Source organism: Oncorhynchus keta, chromosome 22 (genome assembly GCF_023373465.1).
Source record: "Oncorhynchus keta strain PuntledgeMale-10-30-2019 chromosome 22, Oket_V2, whole genome shotgun sequence".
In the NCBI taxonomy this organism is placed as follows: domain Eukaryota; kingdom Metazoa; phylum Chordata; class Actinopteri; order Salmoniformes; family Salmonidae; genus Oncorhynchus; species Oncorhynchus keta.
Genome location: NC_068442.1, coordinates 3,681,830 through 3,704,711, shown reverse-complemented (window position 1 = coordinate 3,704,711; position 22,882 = coordinate 3,681,830). Strand labels below are relative to the sequence as shown.

At 41.5% G+C, this 22,882-nt stretch overlaps 1 protein-coding gene across 8 annotated transcripts in view; it reads right to left on the bottom strand.

The window, feature by feature from the left end:
• Positions 1-22,882, bottom strand: part of LOC118400937 (membrane-associated guanylate kinase, WW and PDZ domain-containing protein 2-like) — a 230,215-nt gene that overhangs the window by 185,680 nt on the left and 21,653 nt on the right. For 7 of the 8 annotated variants that reach the window (XM_052474705.1, XM_052474703.1, XM_052474704.1 and 4 more), the window contains exon 2: positions 19,400-19,516. In XM_052474705.1, the coding sequence (XP_052330665.1) occupies positions 19,400-19,516 (117 nt within the window). Of the gene's footprint in view, positions 1-19,399; positions 19,517-22,232; positions 22,468-22,882 lie in introns of those variants that run through there. The other variant, XM_052474708.1, reaches the window with a different exon arrangement.

The following is a 22,882-nucleotide window of genomic DNA, read 5'->3' as shown; positions in this document are numbered from 1 at the left end:
TGTTGGGAATGCTGTTGAGACTCTCCTGTTGGGACAGCTTTATGTAGGATCTAACAGTTTGTGGACACCATTTGTCACCGTTATAGTGCAATTAAGAAAATCTTTGTTTTCCCCACAAAGATTTACATGCTAAAATCACCATTGGACATTATTTTCAGTTTCGCGCTTTTACCGATGACTGATTGGATTACTGTTCAATTGAGTTGAGTACCCCGGTACTTAAAATAAACGCCCTTTTCTAAAAAAGAGCTATTTTAGAGCTATTTCATGTAATAGCTCTAAAAGTGTCAAATGTAGCCACTTATTTCCCTTTATAGTTTTTCGCCTAAGCATGATCTAGTTACCACCTAGTACCCTAAACAAGACAAAGGTATAGGCATCTGTTAAACCCAATAGCCTATTACATAAAAGGTCAACTTCTTAATATAGCAAAACATTTATACGCTGATTCTGTGAGTGAGTTTATACGGAAGTATATGGAGATGTTGTACTCACTGTGACTCACTGTGACTTAAAACCTACCCTAAACAGAAATCGTGGATATGGCTGAATACAAAAAGTTTAGTTATTCCCTCCGCAAGGCAAACAAACAAGCAAAATGTTGGCATAGGGACAAAGTGAAGTTGCAATTCAGTGGCTCAGACACAAGACATGTGGCAGGTTCTACAGGCAATCACGGACTACAAAAAGAAAACCAGCCATGTCACGGACACCGACGTCCTGCTTCCAGATAACCTAAACACCTTCTTTGCCCGCTTTGAGGATAATACAGTGCCAACAACTATCAAGGACTGTGCCTCCCCATCTCCTTCTCCGGGGACAATGTGAGAAAGACATTTAAACGTGTTAACCCTCGCAAGGCTGCTGGCTCAGACGGCATCCCTGGCCTCGTCCTCAGAACATGTGCAGGCCAGTTTGCTGGTGTGTTTACAGACATATTCAATTGCTCCCTATACCAGTCTCCTGTCCCCACATGCTTCAAGACGGCCACCATTGTTCCTGTACCCAAGAAGGTAAAGATAACTGAACTAAATGATTACTGTCATCATGAATTGCATTGAGAGGCTAGTCAAGGGTCATATCACATCCACCTTACCGGCCACCCTAGACCCACTTCAGTTTGCATAACTCCCCAACAGGTCCACAGACAATGCCATCACACTGCACACTGCCCTATCCCATCTGGACAAGAGGAATGCCTATGTAAAATACTCACACACACAAATACACCAGTGGCGGTCGGCTTTATTTCTATTACAGCATGTTGGATTTGTACTGAGTTTAAATGTCATTCATATTCCATTCACCCAGTTCATTATTACATTTTGTTTTATTTTACCAGGTAAGTTGACTGAGAACACATTCTCATTTACTGCAACGACCTGGGGAATAGTTACATGTAACATCGACAGGTTTATTATACTTACATTTTCCCTATACCCATCATGAGGTTGCTACAACCTAGCCTATGAATGAAAGTGTACAGTGTAGGTGCACACAGGTTGAGAGAAAATGTTGAGGTGACAGACAGTGACACATTCCATACTGCCTTGCACACTCTTGCCTGTATCTAGCTGATCTAGTGTGTAATCATTAGTCCAACAGTTGCAAATTAGAGTTTATATTGGAAGAATGTGATATAAATCAGATATGTTTATCCCCGTTTCGTTCCGTTTGCTTACATTTAAGAAATGTTTTTCAACAGAATCGGAGGACTAAATCAACCCATGAAAGCAAGTACAGGCGGTTCACTTTCATAGCAGCCACGTTGTATTCCTTCTCACATCTATGCGCTACCCTTCTCTTACCTTTCCCTTAGATTGTGGACTTCAATGCACAACACACCAAGCCAAACCATATCATAACTGCTACACACAGCCTACATCGTTGTCACCATATTAACTAAAGTAACATCACAGTCAACATAGTTAATAGCACAAACACGCTAGTAAACCTGCTACAATCATGCAGTAAAGTTACAGTCGGTAAGCAGTTTAGCACTCACACCTGCGGACCCTGCTAGCAATAAAGTAGTAAAACCAAAAGCTTACCTTGACTTGGAAGAGTTCCAGTGTTGTGTTGGATAGTCATAGCCAGCTAGCTAACATAGCATCCCTCAGTTTGAGCAGGCTAAACTAGCTAGCTGCATTTGCTAGCAGTGAAACTAAAAAGTGAAATCGCTATCTATTCTCCTTCATTTTTGAAGAAATTAATTTGTTCAAAACGAATCAACTATTGTCTTTCTCTCTCTTTTAGTCAACTACTCACCACATTTTATGCACTGCAGTGCTAGCTAGCTGTAGCTTATGCTTCCAGTATTAGATTAATTCTCTGATCCTTTGATGTTGCAAGAGTTCTGATAGGTTGGAGGACGTCCTCTGGAAGTTGTCATAATTACTGTGTAAGTCTATGGAAGGGGTTGAGAACCATGAGCCTCCTAGGTTTTATATGGAAGTCAATGTAACCAGAGGAGGACGGAAGCTAACTGTCCTCCGGCTACACCATGGTGCTACCCTACAGAGTGCTCTTGGGGCTACTGTAGACCTTTGTTGCAAAACAATGTGTTTTAATAAATTATTTGGTGTCTTGTGAATATATTTAGTATAGTTTTATCTAGAAAGGATACATTTTTTAAATGTTTTACAATTTGTATATTTATGAAAATCACTGAAGAGGATGGTCCTCCCCTTCCTCCTCTGAGGATCCTCCACTGACAAACACAAACACACCAGGGCCCGTATCCACAAATCACCTCAGAGTAAAAAATGAATTCATACAATATTAGAACAACAATTCCACATACACACATACAGTTGAAGTCAGAGGTTTACATACACATACGCCAAATACATTTAAACTCAGTTTTTCCACAATTCCTGACATTTAACCCAAGCAAAAAATGTTATGTTTTAGGTCAGTTAGGATCACCACTTTATTTTAAGAATGTGAAATGTCAGAATAATAGTAGAGAGATTTATTTATTTCAGCTCTTATGTCTTTCATCACATTCCCAGTGGGTCAGAAGCTTACATACACTCAATTTGTTTTTGGTAGCATTGCCTTTAAATTGTTTACCTTGGGTAAAACATTTTGGGTAGCCTATCACAAGGCTCGCTTTGTGCATGGGGGCATTGTCATGCTAAAACAGAAAAGGGCCGTCCCCAAACGGTTGTCACAAAGTTGGAAGCACAGAAACATCTAGCATGTCATTGTACGCTTTAGCCAGAAGATAACTAAGGGGCGTAGCCCAAAACATGAAAAACAGTCCCAGACCATTATTCCTCCTCCTCCAAACTTTACAGTTGGCACTCGGGTAGGTAGCATTCTCCTGGCATCTGCCAAACACAGATTAATCCGTTGGACTGAAAGATGTTGAAGCTTGATTCATCACAACAGAAACAGTGTTTCCACTACTCCAGCCAACGCTTGGCATTGCACATGGTGATCTTAGGCTTGTGTGCGGCTGCTCGGCCATGGAAACCTATTTCATGAAGCTCCAGATGAACAGTTCTTGTGCTGATGTTGCTTCCAGAGGCAGTTTGGAACTTGGTAGTGAGTGTTACATGTTACATGTTTCAGCACTCGGCGGTCCCATTCTGTGAGCTTGTGTGGCCTACCACTCCGCGGCTGAGCTGTTGTTACTCCTAGACGTTTCCACTTCACAATAACAGCACTTACAGTTGACCGTGGCAGCTCGAGCAGGGCAGGAATTTGACGACGGACTTGTTGGAAAGTCATCGTATGACGGTGCCACGTTGAAAGTCACTGAACTCTTCAGTAATGCCATTCTACTGCCAATGTTTTTTTTATGGAGATTGCATGGCGTTGTGCTTGATTTTAAACACCTGTCAGTAATGGATAAGAGCGTCTGCTAAATGACTTAAATGTAAATGTAATGTGTCCACAAATCCACTCATTTGAAGGGGTGTCCACAATAATGGGAATTGATGTGAAATGATGTAAAATATATCACTAGCCACTTTAAGCAATGCTACCTAATATAATGTTTACATACCCTACATTATTCATCTCATATGTATATGTATATACTGTACTCTATATCATCTACTGCATCTTTATGTAATACATGTATCACTAGCCATTTTAACTATGCCACTTTGTTTACATACTCATATGTATATACTGTACTCGATACCATCTACTGTATCTTGCCTATGCCGCTCTGTACCATCACTAATTCATATATCTTTATGTACATATTCTTTATCCCCCTACACTTGTGTGTATAAGACAGTAGTTTTGGAATTGTTAGTTAAATTACTTGTTGGTTATTACTGCATTGTCGGAACTAGAAGCACAAGCATTTCGCTACACTCGCATTAACATCTGCTAACCATGTATGTCAATGTAGTAGTGACAAATACAATTAGATTTGATTTGATAATTATATATACAGTGCATTTGGAGAGTATTCAGACCCCTTCCCTTTTTCAACATTTTGTTAAGTTACAGCCTTATTCTAAAATGGATTCAATATATATTTGTTTATCAATCTACACACAATACCCCCTCTTGGAACTACACATCCCGGATCCGGGAGAATTGTCATCAGCTACACTAATTAGCATAGCGCATCGGTCAAAAAATATTACTAGAAAATATTCATATTCATGAAATCACAAGTGAAATATAGTGAAACACAGCTTAGCCTTTTGTTAATCACCCTGTCATCTAAGATTTTGAAATTATGCTTGACAGCCAAAGCAAGACAAGCATTTGTGTAAGTTTATCGATAGCCTAGCATAGCATTATGTCCAGCTAGCAGCAGGAAGCTTGGTCACGAAAATCAGAAAAGCAATCAAATTAACCTTTACCTTTGATGATCTTCAGATGTTTTCACTGAGGAGACTCCCAGTTAGACAGCAAATGTTCCTTTTGTTGCATAAAGATTATTTTTATACCAAAAATTCCTCCGTTAGCTTGTCACGTTATGTTCAGAAACCTACCGGAAATAGCGGTCAGGACAGCGGCAGAAAAAAAATCGAATTATATCCATAATAAATCGACAGAAACATGGCAAACGTTTTTTATAATCAATCCTCAAGGTGTTTTTCAAATATCTATTCGATGATAATATATCAACCGGTACAATTGGCTTTTCAGTAGGAGCGAGAGGAAAAATGACTACCTCTGTCTTTTACGCAAGAATCACTCTGAGAGCCCTCAGCTGGCCACTTACGCAATGTAGTCGTTTACGCTCATTCTTCAACATAAAGGCGTGAAACTACGTCACAATGCTGTAGACACCTTAGGGAATACGTAGAAAAAGGAATATGGTTGATATCCCTTTCAGTGACCAATAGGGAACACAACGGTTTCAAAACATGAGTCACTTCCTAATTGGATTTTTCTTGGGCTTTCGCCTACAAAATCAGTTATGTTATACTCACAAGTAATATTTTGACAGTTTTGGAAAGAGTGTTTTCTATCCTAAGCTGTCAATTATATGCATATTCTATTATCTGGTCCTGAGAAATAGGCGGTTTACTTTGGGTACGTTATTTTTCCCAAAATAAAAATTGTGCCCCCTAGTTTCAAGAGGTTTTAAGTTAAGGCTTATTCTAAAAATGGATTCAATACATATTTGTTTATCAATCTACACACAATGCCCCATAATTACAAAGCGAAAACGGGGTTTTAGAAATGTTAAATATATATTTATTTTTTGTTGTTATAAAAAATACCTTATTTACATAACTATTCCGATCCATTGGTATGGGACTCGGCTCAGGTGCATCTTGTTTACATTGATCATCCTTAAGATGTTTCTAGAACTTGATTGGAGTCCACCTGTGGTAAATTAAATTGATTGGGGATGATTTGAAAAGGCATACATCTGTCTTCATAAGGTCTCACAGTTGATAGTGCATGCATAGTGTATGTCAGAGCAAAAACCAAGCCATAAGGTCGAAAGAAATTGTCCGTAGACATTCAAAAATCATGTTAAATAGTATTATAATCCATGCAACTTATTATGTGACTAAAGCAAATTTGTTCTCCGGAACTTATTTAGGCTTGCCATAAAGGGGTTGAATACTTAATGACTCAAGACATTTCAGCTTTAAAAAAACAACATAATTCCACTTTGACAGTATGGGGTTTTGTGTATAGGCCAGTGACAAAAACATCTACATTTAATCCATTTTAAATTCACTGCACTGCAATTTGGGGCTGTTGCTGGGCAACACGGAATTTCAACTCCCTCCAAAGATTTTCTATGGGGTTGAGATCTGAAAACTGGCTAGGCCACTCCAGGACCTTGAAATGCTTCTTACGAAGCCACTCTTTCGTTGCCCGTGCGGTGTGAATGGGATCATTGTCATGCTGAAAGACCCAGCCACGTTTCATCTTCAATGCCCTTGCTGATGGAAGGAGGTTTTCACTCAAAATCTCACGATACATGGCCCCATTCATTCTTTCCTTTACATGGATCAGTCGTCCTGGTCCCTTTGCAGAAAAACAGCCCCAAAGCATGATGTTTCCACCCCCATGCTTCACAGTAGGTATGGTGTTCTTTGGATGCAACTCAGCATTCTTTGTCCTCCAAACACGACGAGTTGAGTTTTTACCAAAAAGTTCTATTTTGGTTTCATCTGACCATATGACATTCTCCCAATCTTCTTCTGGATCATCCAAATGCTCTCTAGCAAACTTCAGATGGGCCTGAAAATGTACTGGCTTAAGCAGGGGGACACGTCTGGCACTGCAGGATTTGAGTCCCTGGCGGCGTAGTGTGTTACTGATGGTAGGCTTTGTTACTTTGGTCTCAGCTCTCTGCAGGTCATTCACTAGGTCCCCCCGTGTGGTTCTGGGATTTTTGCTCACCGTTCTTGTGATCATTTTGACCCCACGGGGTGAGATCTTGCGTGGAGCCCCAGATCGAGGGAGATTATCAGTGGTCTTGTATGTCTTCCATTTCCTAATAATTGCTCCCACAGTTGATTTCTTCAAACTAAGCTGCTTACCTATTGCAGATTCAGTCTTCCCAGCCTGGTGCAGGTCTACAATTTTGTTTCTGGTGTCCTTTGACAGCTCTTTGGTCTTTGCCATAGTGGAGTTTTGAGTGTGACTGTTTGAGGTTGTGGACAGGTGTCTTTTATACTGATAACAAGTTCAAACAGGTGCCATTACTACAGGTAACGAGTGGAGGACAGAGTAGCCTCGAAGAAGTTACAGGTCTGTGAGAGACCGAAATCTTGCTTGTTTGTAGTTGACCAAATACTTATTTTCCACCATAATTTGCAAATAAATTCATTAAAAATGCCATTGTGATAGACTACATCCAATTTGCTGAGTAGTTTTGGAAGCTATTTTGTAAATGATATCGCCGAAGTTAAGGATCGGTAGGATAGTCCGTTTTACGAGGGTATGTTTGAAGGATGAGTGTATGAGTGAAGGATGCTTTGTTGCGAAATCGGAAGCCGATTCTAGATTTCATTTTGGATTGGAGATGCTTAATGTGAGTCTGGAAGGAGAGTTTACAGTCTAACCAGACACCTAGGTATTTGTAGTTGTCCACATATTCTAAGTCAGAACCGTCCAGATTAGTGATGCCGGAAGGGCGGGCAGGTGCGGGCAGCGATCGGTTGAAGAGCATGCATTTAGTTTTACTTGCATTTAAAAGCAGTTGGAGGCCACGGAAGGAGAGTTGTACGGCATTGAAGCTCGTCTGGAGGTTAGTTAACACAGTGTCCAAAGAAGGGCCAGAAGTATACAGAATGGTGTCGTCTGCGTAGAGGTGGATCAGAGAATCACCAGCAGCAAGAGTGACATCATTGATGTATACAGAGAAGAGAGTTGGCCCGAGAATTGAACCCTGTGGCACCCCCATAGAGATTGCCAGAGGTCCGGACAACAGGCCCTCCGATTTGACTCGCTGAACTCTATCTGCCTCTATCAAGGCTGTTGAGTCTGCCGGTAAGAATGTGGTGATTGACAGAATCGAAAGCCTTGGCCAGGTCGAAGAATACAGCTGCACAGCATTGTCTCTTATCGATGGTGGTTATGATATCGTTTAGGACCGTTTAGGACCTTGCATAGCGGAGAAGGTATGGTGGGATTCGAAATGGTCGGTGACCTGTTTTTTAACTTGGCTCTCGAAGACCTTAGAAAGGCAGGGTAGGATAGATATAGGTCTGTAGTGAGTTTGGGTCTAGAGTGTCTGCCCCTTTGAAGAGGGGGGATGACCGCGGAAGCTTTCCAATCTTTGGGGATCTCACACGATACGAAAGAGAGGTTGAACAGGCAATTAATAGGGTTGCAACAATTTTGGCCGATCATTTTAGAAAGAGAGAGTCCAGATTGTCTAGCCCGGCTGATTTGTAGGGGTCCAGATTTTGCAATTCTTTCAGAACATCAGCTATCTGGATTTGGATGAAGAAGAATTGGACGAGTTGTTGTGGGGGGCTGTTGACCGGGGTAGGGGTAGCCAGGTGGAAAGTATGGCCAGCCGTAGAAAAATCCTTATTGTAATTCTCAATTATCGTGGATTTATCGTGGTGACAGTGTTTCCTAGCCTCAGTGCAGTGAGCAGCTGGTAGGTGGTGCTCTTATTCTCCATGGACTTCAATGTTTTTTGAGTTTGTGCTACAGGATGCATATTTCTGTTTGAAAAAGCTAGCCTTTGCTTTCCTAACTGCCTGTGTATATTGGTTAATAACTTCCCTGAAAAGGGAAGTGTGATGGGTAATACATTTCCTGGTTTAGATCTCTATTGCTACAGCCAACGTGCACACAAACATACATGTGCACACACACACTCGCTTTCTGCACTCTGTCCCTATTTGTTTACACAGGATCCTTTTCACCACCGATCAACCAGAACACCATTGAGATAAGAGACAAGGAGCTGAGAGATTGTCAATAAGAGCATGCTCACTTCCCCCTTTTCTCTCCATCCCTCATTCTCTCTCTCCCTCTTTCAATTCATCCTCATCTCACTCTAATTTCCCTTCTCCCTCGCTCTTTGTCTCTCCTTGTCCCCCTCCCTTTCCATTCCCTCTTTCTTATCCCTCCCCCTCTCTTTCAACCTGTCTCTCTGTCAGTCTATTTCAATCCATCTCTACCTTCCCCATTCTCTTTCCCTTATTTTCCTCTCCTCCTATTACTCATTCCATCCTTGTCTTTCTTAAACTCCTCTCTCTCTCTCTCTCTCTCTCCACCATGACAACATGCCAGAAAAATAACATTTCTGTCACATCTCCCACATCTGCAGTATGGTCTGTAGCATTTCACCAGGGCAACTAACCAATCCATGATGATGAGGTGTTGGTTTAAAACATCCAGGTAGAAACAAGTTAACATATATAATCCAACCATTAGAAATATAATAATACATATAATAAGAATACAATTGTTTCTTTGACACTAATTTGTCACTGACTCCAATAATCGCCTAATCATTGTCTTCAGTTTAGATTAGAATACAATTAGTTTACTCAGGTGTATTAGCTCGGGCTGGGGGAAACAGTCCCACAAGGAGTTTGCCCATCTCTTGGCTAGAGAAATCACACGTATTGTTCCAGGGGCTTCAGTACGACAGAACTGTGTGCAATGTTTAATTCATTGGAAACGGTACTGTAAATGTCATTATCTGATATGAGCTATCCAGGTGTTGTGATATCTGGCAGGCATCTGTAAACACGGTCAGCCTGGTGCACGGCCATGGTGTGTGCAAGGAAACTATTTCATTTACCCAAAGCAAATAATCAATAATTGTTTTATTCCAATAACTTCTGGATACTTGAGAATATTGTTCGAACACAATTTCCATATGGCTTTAGTTACATCGTAACAAGGTGTGTGTAAAGTAAGTGTGTGCAAGTGTGTGTGTGTGCGAGAGCGACCGTGCTTGCATGAGTGAGAGAAAGAGAGAGCGATGTAATCACATTACATTTAGTCAACCCGGGTACAAGGTTAATTGTTTAGAAGAACAATATACTCTTATGTATAAATGGTTGGAAGGGCTCATTGCGTCCAAGTGTTAATCAAAAGACATTCAAAGGGATCAGCCTGAGCAAGCCACTGTGCAATTTCACTCATCTTAATAATTGAATGAGTACTTTGGATACACGATTCTGTGCAGTGCCTAGGTTGATCGCCTTCCCTGGAAAGCTGTGCTGTATGTGTCTGGACTACCTGATGCCGGTAGAAGAGAGTGTAGAGAGTGTACCTAATGCCTGAGTGACATTGAGGAATTGCCCATGATGCTGAGGCTGCAGCACTGGCTGACACACACTGACAGCTATAGGCTCATGATACAACAAGCTCTTACAGTCTTACTGTAGAATTAGATGTTTATCCATGTTTCTCCAAACGTCAAATTTCGAAGTGTAATGCATCTGTGCAAACAACAGTTTTCTTACCATAGTTCAACAATAAATATGACATACCACTTGAAAACAATAAATTAGCCTTGGCTACTTTGTTTTTGTAGTTGCATGCTAAAACAATGGACAGGTGAATAATAAATGTAATAGGCCTATTACAAAGTAATAACAAAATTGCTTTGATGGACCCTAGGTCTAAAAGAGGGTGGACGAGTAAGTGGTGGGGGTGTTATGGGATTAGGGGGTTTAACCCAAACCACCTTGGATCTGAAGCCCCACATCTCAGAAAAAAAGAAAAAGAGATAAACCAATGATATTGTGGACTTCATTGCCCTGGACAGGAGGGTGTGGGATTTAAGAAGATTATGAAAATCTTGGAGCGTGGTTATACTGTTCCCAAGAGAGAGACTTATGTATGCGCTGACCACAAAATATGCTAACAAAAAAAGAAGGTTTTAGAATGTATCAAACAAATCCAGGCAGTAAGTTTGACAACCGACATGGACCTCACGAAGGGTGAGTCTTACATGACTGTCACTGCACATTTCAATCCCGAGGGGACTGCGGTGGCTTGTGCTGGAGACAAAACAAATGCAGAAGAATCACACCACAGTCAACATTGCACAGAGACTTGGAGAAGTTGCAGACGCATACATCATCCCAGGACCTAAAAGGGTCACTATGGTACATAATGCACCAAACATGATTTTGTGTGCGGATATACTGGCGCAGGAGGAGGAATGGGCAGATGTTAAATGAGTCAGAAGTGCTGGGCATACCTTACTGCTGTGCATCAATGCCGCTCTTAACCTCTAGCGTCGAGCAATCCCGTATCCGGGAGCGTAATTATAGCCTCAAGCTCGTTAACTATTCACGAAAATCGCAAATTAAATGAAATAAATATATTGGCTCACAAGCTTAGCCTTTTGTTAACAACACTGTCATCTCAGATTTTCGAAATATGCTTTTCAACCATAGCTACACGAGAATTTGTGTAAGAGTATTGATAGCTAGCATAGCATTAAGCCTAGCATTCGGCAGGCAACATTTTCACAAAAACAAGAAAAGCATTCAAATAAAATGATTTACCTTTGAAGAACTGCGGATGTTTTCAATGAGGAGACTCAGTTAGTTAGCAAATGTTCATTTTTTGCAAAAAGATTATTTGTGTAGGAGAAATCGCTCCGTTTTGTTCATCACGTTTGGCTAAGAAAAAAATCAGAAAATGCAGTCTCTACAACGCCAAACTTTTTACCAAATTAACTCCATAATATTGACAGAAACATGGCAAACGTTGTTTAGAATCAATCCTCAAGGTGTTTTTCACATATCTATTCGATGATAAATCAATTTAGGCAGCTGTGTTTCTCCTCGAAGCAAACGAAAAATACACGCTGCTGGAGATTACGCAATAATTGCAACAGAGGACACCAAGCGGGTCCCTGGTAGATGTAGTCTCTTAAGGTCAATCTTCCAATGATTTGCCTACAAATACGTCACAATGCTGTCGACACCTTGGGGAAACGACAGAAAGTCTAAGCTCATTCGTGACCCATACACAGCCATATAAGGAGACATTGGAACACAGCGCATTCAAAATCTGGGGCACTTCCTGTATGAAATTTCATCTTGTCTTAACTTGCTTTAAAGTAGCCTACAGGCAAAATCCGACCATGGAATAATTTTATGAAGACTTTATAGGCCGCATGTCAGTTTCAAGTTTGGGCAAGTTTACAATTTATCCTACCATTGCTACCGTTCTGCGCGCCAGTTATGATTTTCATATGCACATTTTCGTAGAACAGTTTAATTTCCATAATAACATTTATTTTTTATCATTGTCACATGGTTAATCATAAAAATCTGAAATAAAATTATACCATTTTAAAGTAAACTATACAGCCAATAACTGTTACTTCAACCTGGGGAGTGCCCCAAATTGGACCCTATTTCAGATATAGTGCACTACAGACCCTGGTCAAAAGTAAGAGCACAACATAGGAAATAGGGTGCCATTTGGGATGCACACTTGTCACTTTGTCGTCTCTGCTGGCATTAGATCCTTACAGCTCTGGAGAAGAGGCTTAGGGGGCATGGAGGGAGAGATAGAATGAGGAAGAAAGAGATAAAGGGAGAGAGATAAGGAGAGAAAGCGAGAGTGGGTCTTGTTCCCAGCCGTGACAGAGTAGAATGAGAGAAGACTGCTTGAAGGAAATGACGGGAGAGGAACAGAATGGAGAGAACAAAGGGAAAGAAAGAATGATTAATAAGAGAGAGGGAGTAGAGAGACTAAGAAAAAGCTAGAGGGAACAAACAGAGATGTCGAGGGATGAGAGCGAAAGTAGAAAGGGATAGAAAGAGAAGAGACAAGGAATAGAGAGAAAGAGAAAAGACAGAGTAAGGCTTAGTGCTTTGCAGTTGGGAAAGCATATTAAACAATCTCTTCTGTGTCATCGCGTCCGCACACCGGCACATAAGAGCAAACATAGAAGCAAAGTAGCATAAACATAGTGGCAACACATTAAAGGTAGCATCAATGCACCACAAAGGAAGCATCAATGCACCACAAAGGAAGCATCAACGCATCACAAGTGTCATGACTCTCTCTCCTTGGTGAGGATCAAAGGTGCCAGATCAACTGGCAATGGCTGACAGATAGCCAGACCCAACCGGGGGGGTTGGGCCGGTTTTATGACTTAACAGCTGGTCACACATTTTAGAGAGAACGTTCACTTTCTTGGTCTCTAGTAGGGAGAATTGAATGTATGGGTGTTACAGAAGAGTGGTCACCAAAAACTTCAACATCAAACAATGAACACCGGGACAACATATTTCAACATCCGAATGTTGGGAATGATGAGAGATGGAATATGGAAAATGTATGTCCATTTTGTGATGTCATTCAAATCGGTATGTTGAAGTATAACGTAAAAACTGTAACTTAGGAAGGAAACACATTCTAGCTGTGATGTTCCTACCCAGATTGGATGTTAATACAATATAAAAATGTGATTTTAGGCTTCTAAATGAGAATAATATTTAATGCAAACTTGTTCCCAGTCAGTAGCCACGCCCAAGTGAGCTTAGAGTTTGTGTCAACATGACAGAACGCCTTCCAAGGCCAGAGTGCCTTAAGAAGTTAAAAGGACTAACTAATGAAATTTACATTAGACCAGAGAATGCGAGGCTCTGGCCCACACGTTGAAATGGTGAAAAAAACTACAAGACCAGACAGCGTGGAGCGGTGGCTTACACAGCTGAAAATGGTAAGACCCTCTGACACTCTCAACCCGAGTGAAGAAGGGCAAGACTAGGGGCCTCATTTGATAAAACAGTGTGGTGGGTTCACGTACGGACGAAACATAGAAAGTGCTTAAGCACAAAAATATTCTGATTTATAACACAGTGCACACGCACGTCCCACGCCGGTTTCCCTTTATAAATCACAATCAACTCGAAATTTGGCGTACGTGAGCGAGCGTCTTGTCCCACCCTTTTTAAAACGCCCATAGTTTCCTATAAATAGCCAGTGAAACGCACCTAACCATAGTGACTGTATTGCGACAATGGCGGCACATGTGAAACGGAAGTTCTTGTAGGGAAGGTTGAAGCAAGAAAAAAAATATTGTTTGGTGCTGGCTCAGGTCGGACCCTTTCAGGAAAAAAAGACAAAAAAGACAGACGTGGTCCGACATAAAAGTGGAGGCCAAAAGGCACATAGCCTTACACAGACACAAGTGTTTGTGCCACAGGTGGGGGAAAGGGGATACAGGAGCTCAACCCCCTCGATGAGCGACCTGCCGGTATTATATATTATTGCCTCCACGGATATGGTCCGATTTTGGCTAGGCTACAATTAAGTATATATTTTCAAAATACATACTACCTCCTACTCATTGCAAAGTGGTGTGTGAAGCGCTGATGAAGCCGTTGTCTATGCATTTGCTATTTGAGATGCTGTAGTAGCAGCTCTGGCACTGTCTGACAGTGGCAACATTTTTCATTAGTTTGTTCCAGTAGGCTATATGTAAAAACCAAAACCCACAAAAAAAATACAGAAGTTAACGTGTAAATAAATAAATACAAAAGAATACCCTGTTCTTCATTCACAACTGGAAATGACATAATTATGCATCGTTCGCACCAACTCACCCATTCTCCAACATATTACTATACTTCGTTTATTTCATCTGTTGTTATATGTGTGAAATTCCTGCGTTTAGGTTCAGATTTGAGGCAATTATCAAGGTGATTATAAACTGGGCATGGCACATTCAACTATCGGAGCAGAGCAGGCCGGGGAAAGCCATTCAAAAAATCTGTTCAGTTTGTGATATTAAAATTCAAACAATGACAGTGCTACATAGACGTATTTAGGAAAAGTCAAGGACGGAGGGGGGCATGACTTTCAATAATTAAAACACTTACTTTTGTTTCGTCATTATGATGCACTCTGCCTTTCTCGTGTTAATATACACAAATCGCAAATAAATCCATTCGTATTTTGTTTGGGAAAGTCATAAAAAACATGATACAAGGCAAATGATTTCAAAAGTACAGAATAGCATGTGATGAGTTTTGTTTATCTGTGCTTTAGTACCAGGGCTAGGGCTGTGCCATGCCATTCTATGACTGTGCCTTGCCAATGAAATCAACTTGTTCATTCAGCAGACATCACAGGGCCTGCCCTACCACAGTCAACACACATATTTTACAGGAAGAATATAATGAAACAGAAGAAAATATCAATTATATTTTCGCCAAATGGCTATTGCTGATGAGGAATGCACAGAGCCACAATCAATCGAGGAAAAGGTTATTTTGAAGCAGAGACCATTCGTGCAATTTGTAGAGTTATTTGGCAAGGTTCATTAGAGACCTTGGAATCTGCTCCTTCCGATACGGCATAGCAATCAATACGTCTGGCCTGCATAGACCTCTGTAGGATGATATGGAAGAAGTGCTATGTGGTAGGCTCCTCGCTTCTTTGCCAATGCACACCATCAATGCAAGGTGCGCATTGGCAAAAAGTCAAGGGGTCCGAATATTTTCCCAATGCATTGTATCTACAACCAGACTACAAGATTCCATGTGGATAAACCGTGACGGCCAGGATGGAGAAATTCCTCTGCCAGTACAAAGCACGAGCTCTCAGACAACCCCATTAATAACAGATTGTTGGTTTTCTATGAACACGCTGTCTGTCATACATCACTGCAACGAGCCATCACATTGATGATAGTGGGACATGATGTCCCATGCATGTAAACGTTAAGATCATTTTTTACATTTGTCACATCCTTATCGTGCATGCGTGTACATATTGACAGAACAGAGTGCTGGTGGAAACAGAATCAAAGCAATGACATCGTTGCCCATGGCAACAACAAAAACTACAAAGGCCTCTGGACAGACATCCATAGAAGCTAAAAGGGCTCACACGCACACATGTCAGGCGGTCATGCTCTTATAGGTGACATGGCAGAACCTGTCCCTAAGCGCTCTATATCGCACACACAGAGGAAATAAGTCAGAGTCAGATTGTTGCATTTTAAATCCATCTGAGCATATGGATACAGTGGGGCAAAAAAGTATTTAGTCAGCCATCAATTGTGCAAGTTCTCCCACTTAAAAAGATGAGAGGCCTGTAATGTTCATCATAGGTACACTTCAACTATGACAGACAAAATGAGAAAAAAAAGTCCTGAAAATCACATTGTAGGATTTTTAATGAATTTATTTGCAAATTATGGTGGAAAATAAGTATTTGGTCAATAATAAAAGTTTATCTCAATACTTTGTTATATACCCTTTGTTGGCAATGACAGAGGTCAAATGTTTTCTGTAAGTCTTCACAAGGTTGTCACACACTGTTGCTGGTATTTTGGCCCATTCCTCCATGCAGATCTCCTCTAGAGCAGTGATGTTTTGGGGCTGTTGCTGGGCAACACAGACTTTCATCTCCCTCCAAAGATTGTCTATGGGGTTGAGATCTGGAGACTGGCTAGGCCACTCCAGGATCATTGCCATGCTGAAAGACACAGCCACGTTTCATCTTCAATGCCCTTGCTGATGGAAGGAGGTTTTCACTCAAAATCTCACGATACATGGCCCCATTCATTCTTTCCTTTACACGGATCAGTCGTCCTGGTCCCTTTGCAGAAAAACAGCCCCAAAGCATGATGTTTCCACCCCCATGCTTCACAGTAGGTATGGTGTTCTTTGGATGCAACTCAGCATTCTTTGTCCTCCAAACACGACGAGTTGAGTTTTTACCAAAAAATTATATTTTGGTTTCATCAGACCATATGACATTCTCCCAATATTCTTCTGGATCATCCAAATGCTCTCTAGCAAACTTCAGACGGGCCTGGACATGTACTGGCTTAAGCAGGGGGACACGTCTGGCACTGCAGGATTTGAGTCCCTGGCGGCGTAGTGTGTTACTGATGGTAGGCTTTGTTACTTTGGTCCCAGCTCTCTGCAGGTCATTCACTAGGTCCCCCGGTGTGGTTCTGGGATTTTTGCTCACCGTTCTTGTGATCATTTTGACCCCACGGGGTGAGATCTTGCGTGGAGCCCCAGATCGAGGGAGATTATCAGTGGTCTTGTATGTCTTCCATTTCCTAATAATTGCTCCCACAGTTGATTTCTTCAAACCAAGCTGCTTACCTATTACAGATGCAGTCTTCCCAGCCTGGTGCAGGTCTACAATTTTGTTGCTGGTGTCCTTTGACAGCTCTTTGGTCTTGGCCATAGTAGAGTTTGGAGTGTGACCGTTTGAGGTTGTGGACAGGTGTCTTTTATACTGATAACAAGTTCAAACAGGTGCCATTAATACAGGTAACGAGTGGAGGACAGAGGAGCCTCTTAAAGAAGAAGTTACAGGTCTGTGAGAGCCAGAAATCTTGCTTGTTTGTAGGTGACCAAATACTTATTTTCCACCATAATTTGCAAATAAATTCATAAAAAATCCTACAATGTGATTTTCTGGAATTCTTTTTCTCATTTTCTCCATCATAGTTGAAGTGTACCTATGATGAAAATTACAGGCCTCTCATCTTTTTAAGTGGGATAACTTGCACAATTGGTGGCTGACTAAATACTTTTTTGCCCCACTGTATATAACAAACATTAGAAACGCATTTTGCCCTCAGAACAGCCTCAATGAATCTGGGTGTCGAGAAGGATGCTGGCCCATGTTGACACCAATGCTTCCCACAGTTGTGTCAAGTTGGCTGGATGTCCTTTGCCTGGTGGACCATTCTTTACACACACGGGAAACTGTTGAGTGTGAATAACCCAGCAGCATTGCAGTTCTTGACACAAGCCGGTGAGCCTGGCACCTACTACCATAACCCGTTCAAAGGCACTTCATTTTTTTGGTCTTTCCCATTCACCCTCTGAATGGCACACATTCACAATCCATGTCTCAATTGTCCAAGGCTTAAAAATCATACTTCAACATGTCTCCTCCCCTTCATCTAAACTTATTGAAGTGGATTTAACAGGTGACATCAATAAGGGATCACAGCATTCACCTGGTCAGTCTATGTCATGGAAAGAGCAGTCCTTAATGTTTTTTACACTCAGTGTGTGTGTGTGTGAGTGTGTGTGTGTATGTCTTTGATGTATGTGTGTTAAAGGTCCAGTGCAGTCCAAATTGTTTTATCTGTCTTTTGTATCATATTGTACAACAGCTGATGAAACTAACACTGTAAAACATGTGATCAGTGTTTTTCCTGATCTTCTAATCAGCAGGTTTGCGTGGGCGGGAGTTTCGGCTTGCCTGGTGACATCATTATGCAGGTAAATTGGTTAATAGACCAATAACAAAGAGAGTTCCAAACTTCTCTGCCAATAACAGCTAGTTTTCCCCTGCCCACTAAGACCACTCCCAGACAGTCCTAGCAAAATGTTTGCTTGCTAAATAGTTATTTGCTAAAAAGCTATTTTCGTCAATTTTAATGGAAAACTATTACAGTAAGGTACTCAATTCTTACCCAGAAATGATTTGATATTTGTATAAAAACGACTGCATTGGGTCTTTAATACTGTGCACGTCCTGTGTGCAGCGGTGGGGGAAGGGCGACGCAGGACTGAGACGAGGCTGGTTGCCATGGAAAGAGAGCTTGGCGACCGATGGGTGAAGGAGCAAGAGAGAGAGAAAGAAAAAGAGGAGATACTGAGCGTGTGCAGTAATGGACCACCAGGGCAATGTCAGACAGAGAAAGAGAGAGAACACTGAAAATGCACCAAATAAGAGGAGAGAGAAAAAAAATGAGAGAACGAGAAAAATAGAACGAGAGAGAGAGACCCCGTTAACACAAAGCAACAGTATAGGTAGACTGTATTCATTCAGGATTCATATAGCATGTCTAGAACATTCAAGGCTCTCTTTGCTGCCCTGAAACTTAAACATTTGGACCATTTCTTCTACAACTCTTGCTAGATGTTCTGTCCTCACATAGGTAAGTATTTTTTATGGCTCCTTATGTATTACCAGAGTAGTCTGGTAAATCTTCACACTAATTATGAAAATGGTGACATTTCAGACACAGCCTGTTCAATATATTTTTTTAAAGACAACCGTTATCTAGTACGTCTAGCATCAACCACCTTGGAAAAAACAATTAAAATAAACCAAATATGGCCTATACTGTCTGTATGTCCTGCACCTCAATAATTGGGAGAGTTGCTGGGTCTCAATAGTATCACCGCACCTAAAATGCAGGTCAGGTGCATCTCAATAGTCTCAATTCAACTCAACTACAGGTTTGTGCATCTCAATAGTCTCACCTCACCTCAAACACAGGTCGGGTAAAAGAGATATGCAGGATATGCCCACAGGGATTTGGCCTCCACCTGTCTATTTGTATAATGTCAAGGAGAGGATAAATAATGACATTCATCCCTAGTGTTCTGCTATGGTCAGGGGTCAGATGCGGAGGTAGGTTATGACAACCGTGCGTGTGTCTATGCGTGTGTCTTTTAGTGTGTGTGTCTCTGGGTGCCTGTCTGTCTGACTGTGTGTGTATGTGTTGACTCACAGGGTACGGTGCGGAGGTAGAGGTTGTCTCTGATGATCTGCTGGTGGTCGTGGTCCACGGATCCCTTGGAGAAGCGCAGATTGAGGTAGTGCCGGAGGTCCTTATCCACCATGCCCCCTACACACACACACACAAACAGACAAGGTTAAAATACACACTAGAAAACACACACAAGCAGGCAAGCAGACGCACACACTCACACACAAACACGTGCAGGAAGGAAGGCGCACACACAAACAAACAAGTAGTAAAACACAAATACACATCACAGTAATTGTGTAACTGAAGGGGACATGGACAGAGGCCTATTATATCACATCTCACTACTGTCACAGTGTACTGAGTCTGACAGATTGCATTGAGTCTCAATCTGGCAGTGTATCACCTCATCCCTATATCTCATGACAAACCAGTGTACACCAAGGGGGACAGACTCAATTCCTTGAGGGACTTTCATTTTGTTTCCATAAAAGACCAAAATAACCAGGTGAGGGGTGTTCCTAACTAATCAATTGACCTTAACTGACCAATCAAGTACAAGGGAGGAGCAAAAACCCAGACAATGGTCCTCCAGGAATTGAATTTGAAACCCATTGTGTACACCATACACCATAGACTACACCACACGCCCCAAACCTCTCCCACTAAAATGTCTCCACACTACCAATTCCAAAAGAACAACATGACAATTTCACAGATCCAACACCATATAGCTACATCCTTACAACAGCACTAACACAGTACACCATACTCCACATGTCACCACACCCCCACCCCTAACTACACATCATATTACCCAACATTTAATATGCAGGTAGGGCTGTGGCGGCCATGAAATTTTGTCAGCCGGTGATTGTCAAGCAAATATCTGCCGGTGTCACGGTAATTGACCGTTAATTAACATAAACACAATTGTGACTTGTTTCAGGAAACTAGGCGTATATCGTGCATCACTACTTCACAGGAATGCCATTTGAACTTAAAAAATATTTTTTTATCAAAATACATTTTATGGCAGAAATACTTTCTGGAACATGTGAACTTTCATGTGCATAAATAACAAACTTGTATGCCATCTGTAAATACAAATACAATTGTTAAATTACGAGCCTAGTTGGTTTAGCCACGGAAAAATACAGCAACCTTCCCGCTAGCCATGATTGGCTGAGACAATGAGTGGGCTGGACATGAGATGAGTTCGGATTGGTCTGCCATGTAGCATTCTTCTGTCTATAATATGAACTGGTCAGTATGTGTAGGTAATCCTTTCTAATGCTTCTTTTTTTTTAAGATATCACGTAGTAGAACGGCATAAGTGCTGCTCTCCACGTTCTGGAGGACCGAGTTCAGAAATCAGCGGAATCAGAGTATTATAGCTAAGGAGATGGAGAAAATTCTGCCATTTGATTGCAAATATGCAGACGGAGTCGAAAAGAGAACTCACACTCCACAAGGAGACTGACTGCCTGTTACGCAAATGCAGTAAGCCAAGGTAAGTTGCTAGCTAGCATTAAACTTATCTTATAAAAAAACAATCAATCATAATCACTAGTTAACTACACATGGTTGATGATATTACTAGATATTATCTAGCGTGTCCTGCGTTGCATATAATCTGACTGAGCATACAAGTATCTATGTATCTGACTGAGCGGTGGTAGGCAGAAGCAGGTGCGTAAACATTCATTCAAACAGCACTTTTGTGCGTTTTGTCAGCAGCTCTTCGTTGTGCGTCAAGCATTGCGCTGTTTATGACTTCAAACCTATCAACTCCCGAGATGAGGCTGGTGTAACCGAAGTGAAATGGCTAGCTAGTTAGCGCGCGCTAATAACGCTAATAACTTCACTCGCTCTGAGCCTTGGGGTGGTTGTTTCCCTTGCTCTGCGTGGGTAACGCTGCTTCGATGTGGTCGTTCGAGCCCAGGGAGGAGCGAGGAGAGGGATGGAAGCTATACTGTTACACTGGCAATACTAAAGTGCCTATAAGAACATCCAATAGTCAAACGTTAATGAAATCCAAATGGTATAGAGGGAAATAGTCCTATAATAACGACAACCTAAAACTTCTTACCTGGGAATATTGTAGACTCGTGTTAAAAGAAACCACCAGCTTTCATATGTTCTCATGTTCTGAGCAAGGAACTGAAACGTTAGCTTTCTTACATAACACATATTGCACTTTTACATTCTTCTCCAACACTTTTTGTTTTTGCATTATTTAAACCAAATTGAATGTATTATATTAAGTTAAAATAAGTGTTAATTCAGTATTGTTGTAATTGTCATTATTACAAATATATATAAAAAAAATAATTTTAATCGGCTGATTAAATCGGTATCAGCTTTTTTTTGGTCCTCCAATAATCGGTATCGGCGTTGAAAAATCATAATCGGTCGACCTCTACTCTAGACAGTGTAAACTGTACAGATCTGAATCAAACACACACATACACAAACACACATGCACCCACACACATGCACAAAGCTTCTAACCCTGGCGATGACAACTGTACTGATTAGATCTATAAAAAAAAAAATACATAGCTCTTCCTCATCAATAACATCATATGTAAAAATGAAGGTCACCATTTTAGCCAAGCTCTGAGGCACTGGTGAGGTCGACCACAACGTAACTCTGCTGGTTAGAGCAGGAGAGGAACAGAGGAGAGCAAAGCAACAACAAAAACGGTAGCTGATTGGGAAAAGCCTGATTAACAAAATGATCAGACGGTCGGAGTGTGAAAATCACAACTGACACAATCAGTGCTGAACACATACACACGCATGCACAGCTGCAAGGACACACACACACCAGCACAGACAGCGTAGGCACCTCATCAGCAGCTGGCCCAGCTGGCAGGACTGGTAAAATAGGTTCTCCACAGGTATACATCCACAGAGAGCCCTGTCCTCCCAGTCGTCCTCTAGCCCTGTGCCCAGACACGGAGCATCCTCTACTGTTTTGGCCAGCCTCTACGTCCCTCTGTCCCTGGTTCTTTACCGATGCTCCAGCACACAGCCCCCGCTGCAGCTAATTTTACATCCCAGGAACGGCGATGGAGACGGGGGAAGAGAGATAGAGACCATTGGGAGACAACAGAGGGAAATAAAATCTGCCAGTGGGAAGCCGGGCTCATCCGGATCTGGATGCTGATTGGTTAGAGGGGTTCTACAGTCCTGTAGTGCCCCCTGTTCACTGACAGCAGTCGTGCACAGAGGTGCAGATCCTGATGATAAAATGGATCTTAAGGGACTGGAATTACAAACCTCATTCAAACCACGATAAAGCAGGGAGAGGCTTGCAGCCTACAAAGTATAGACTAGTGAACTTGATTTCAATTTTGAAATAATAGGGCCTATTTGTATAATTAGTAGGCTGACGTATATATACCTTTCATAAAATGTTATTAGCCTACCTCCTCTTTGTCTCGCTGTTTTTGCTTCATTCCTTCCTTGCTTTCAACTGCTAAATTAAATAAGTTT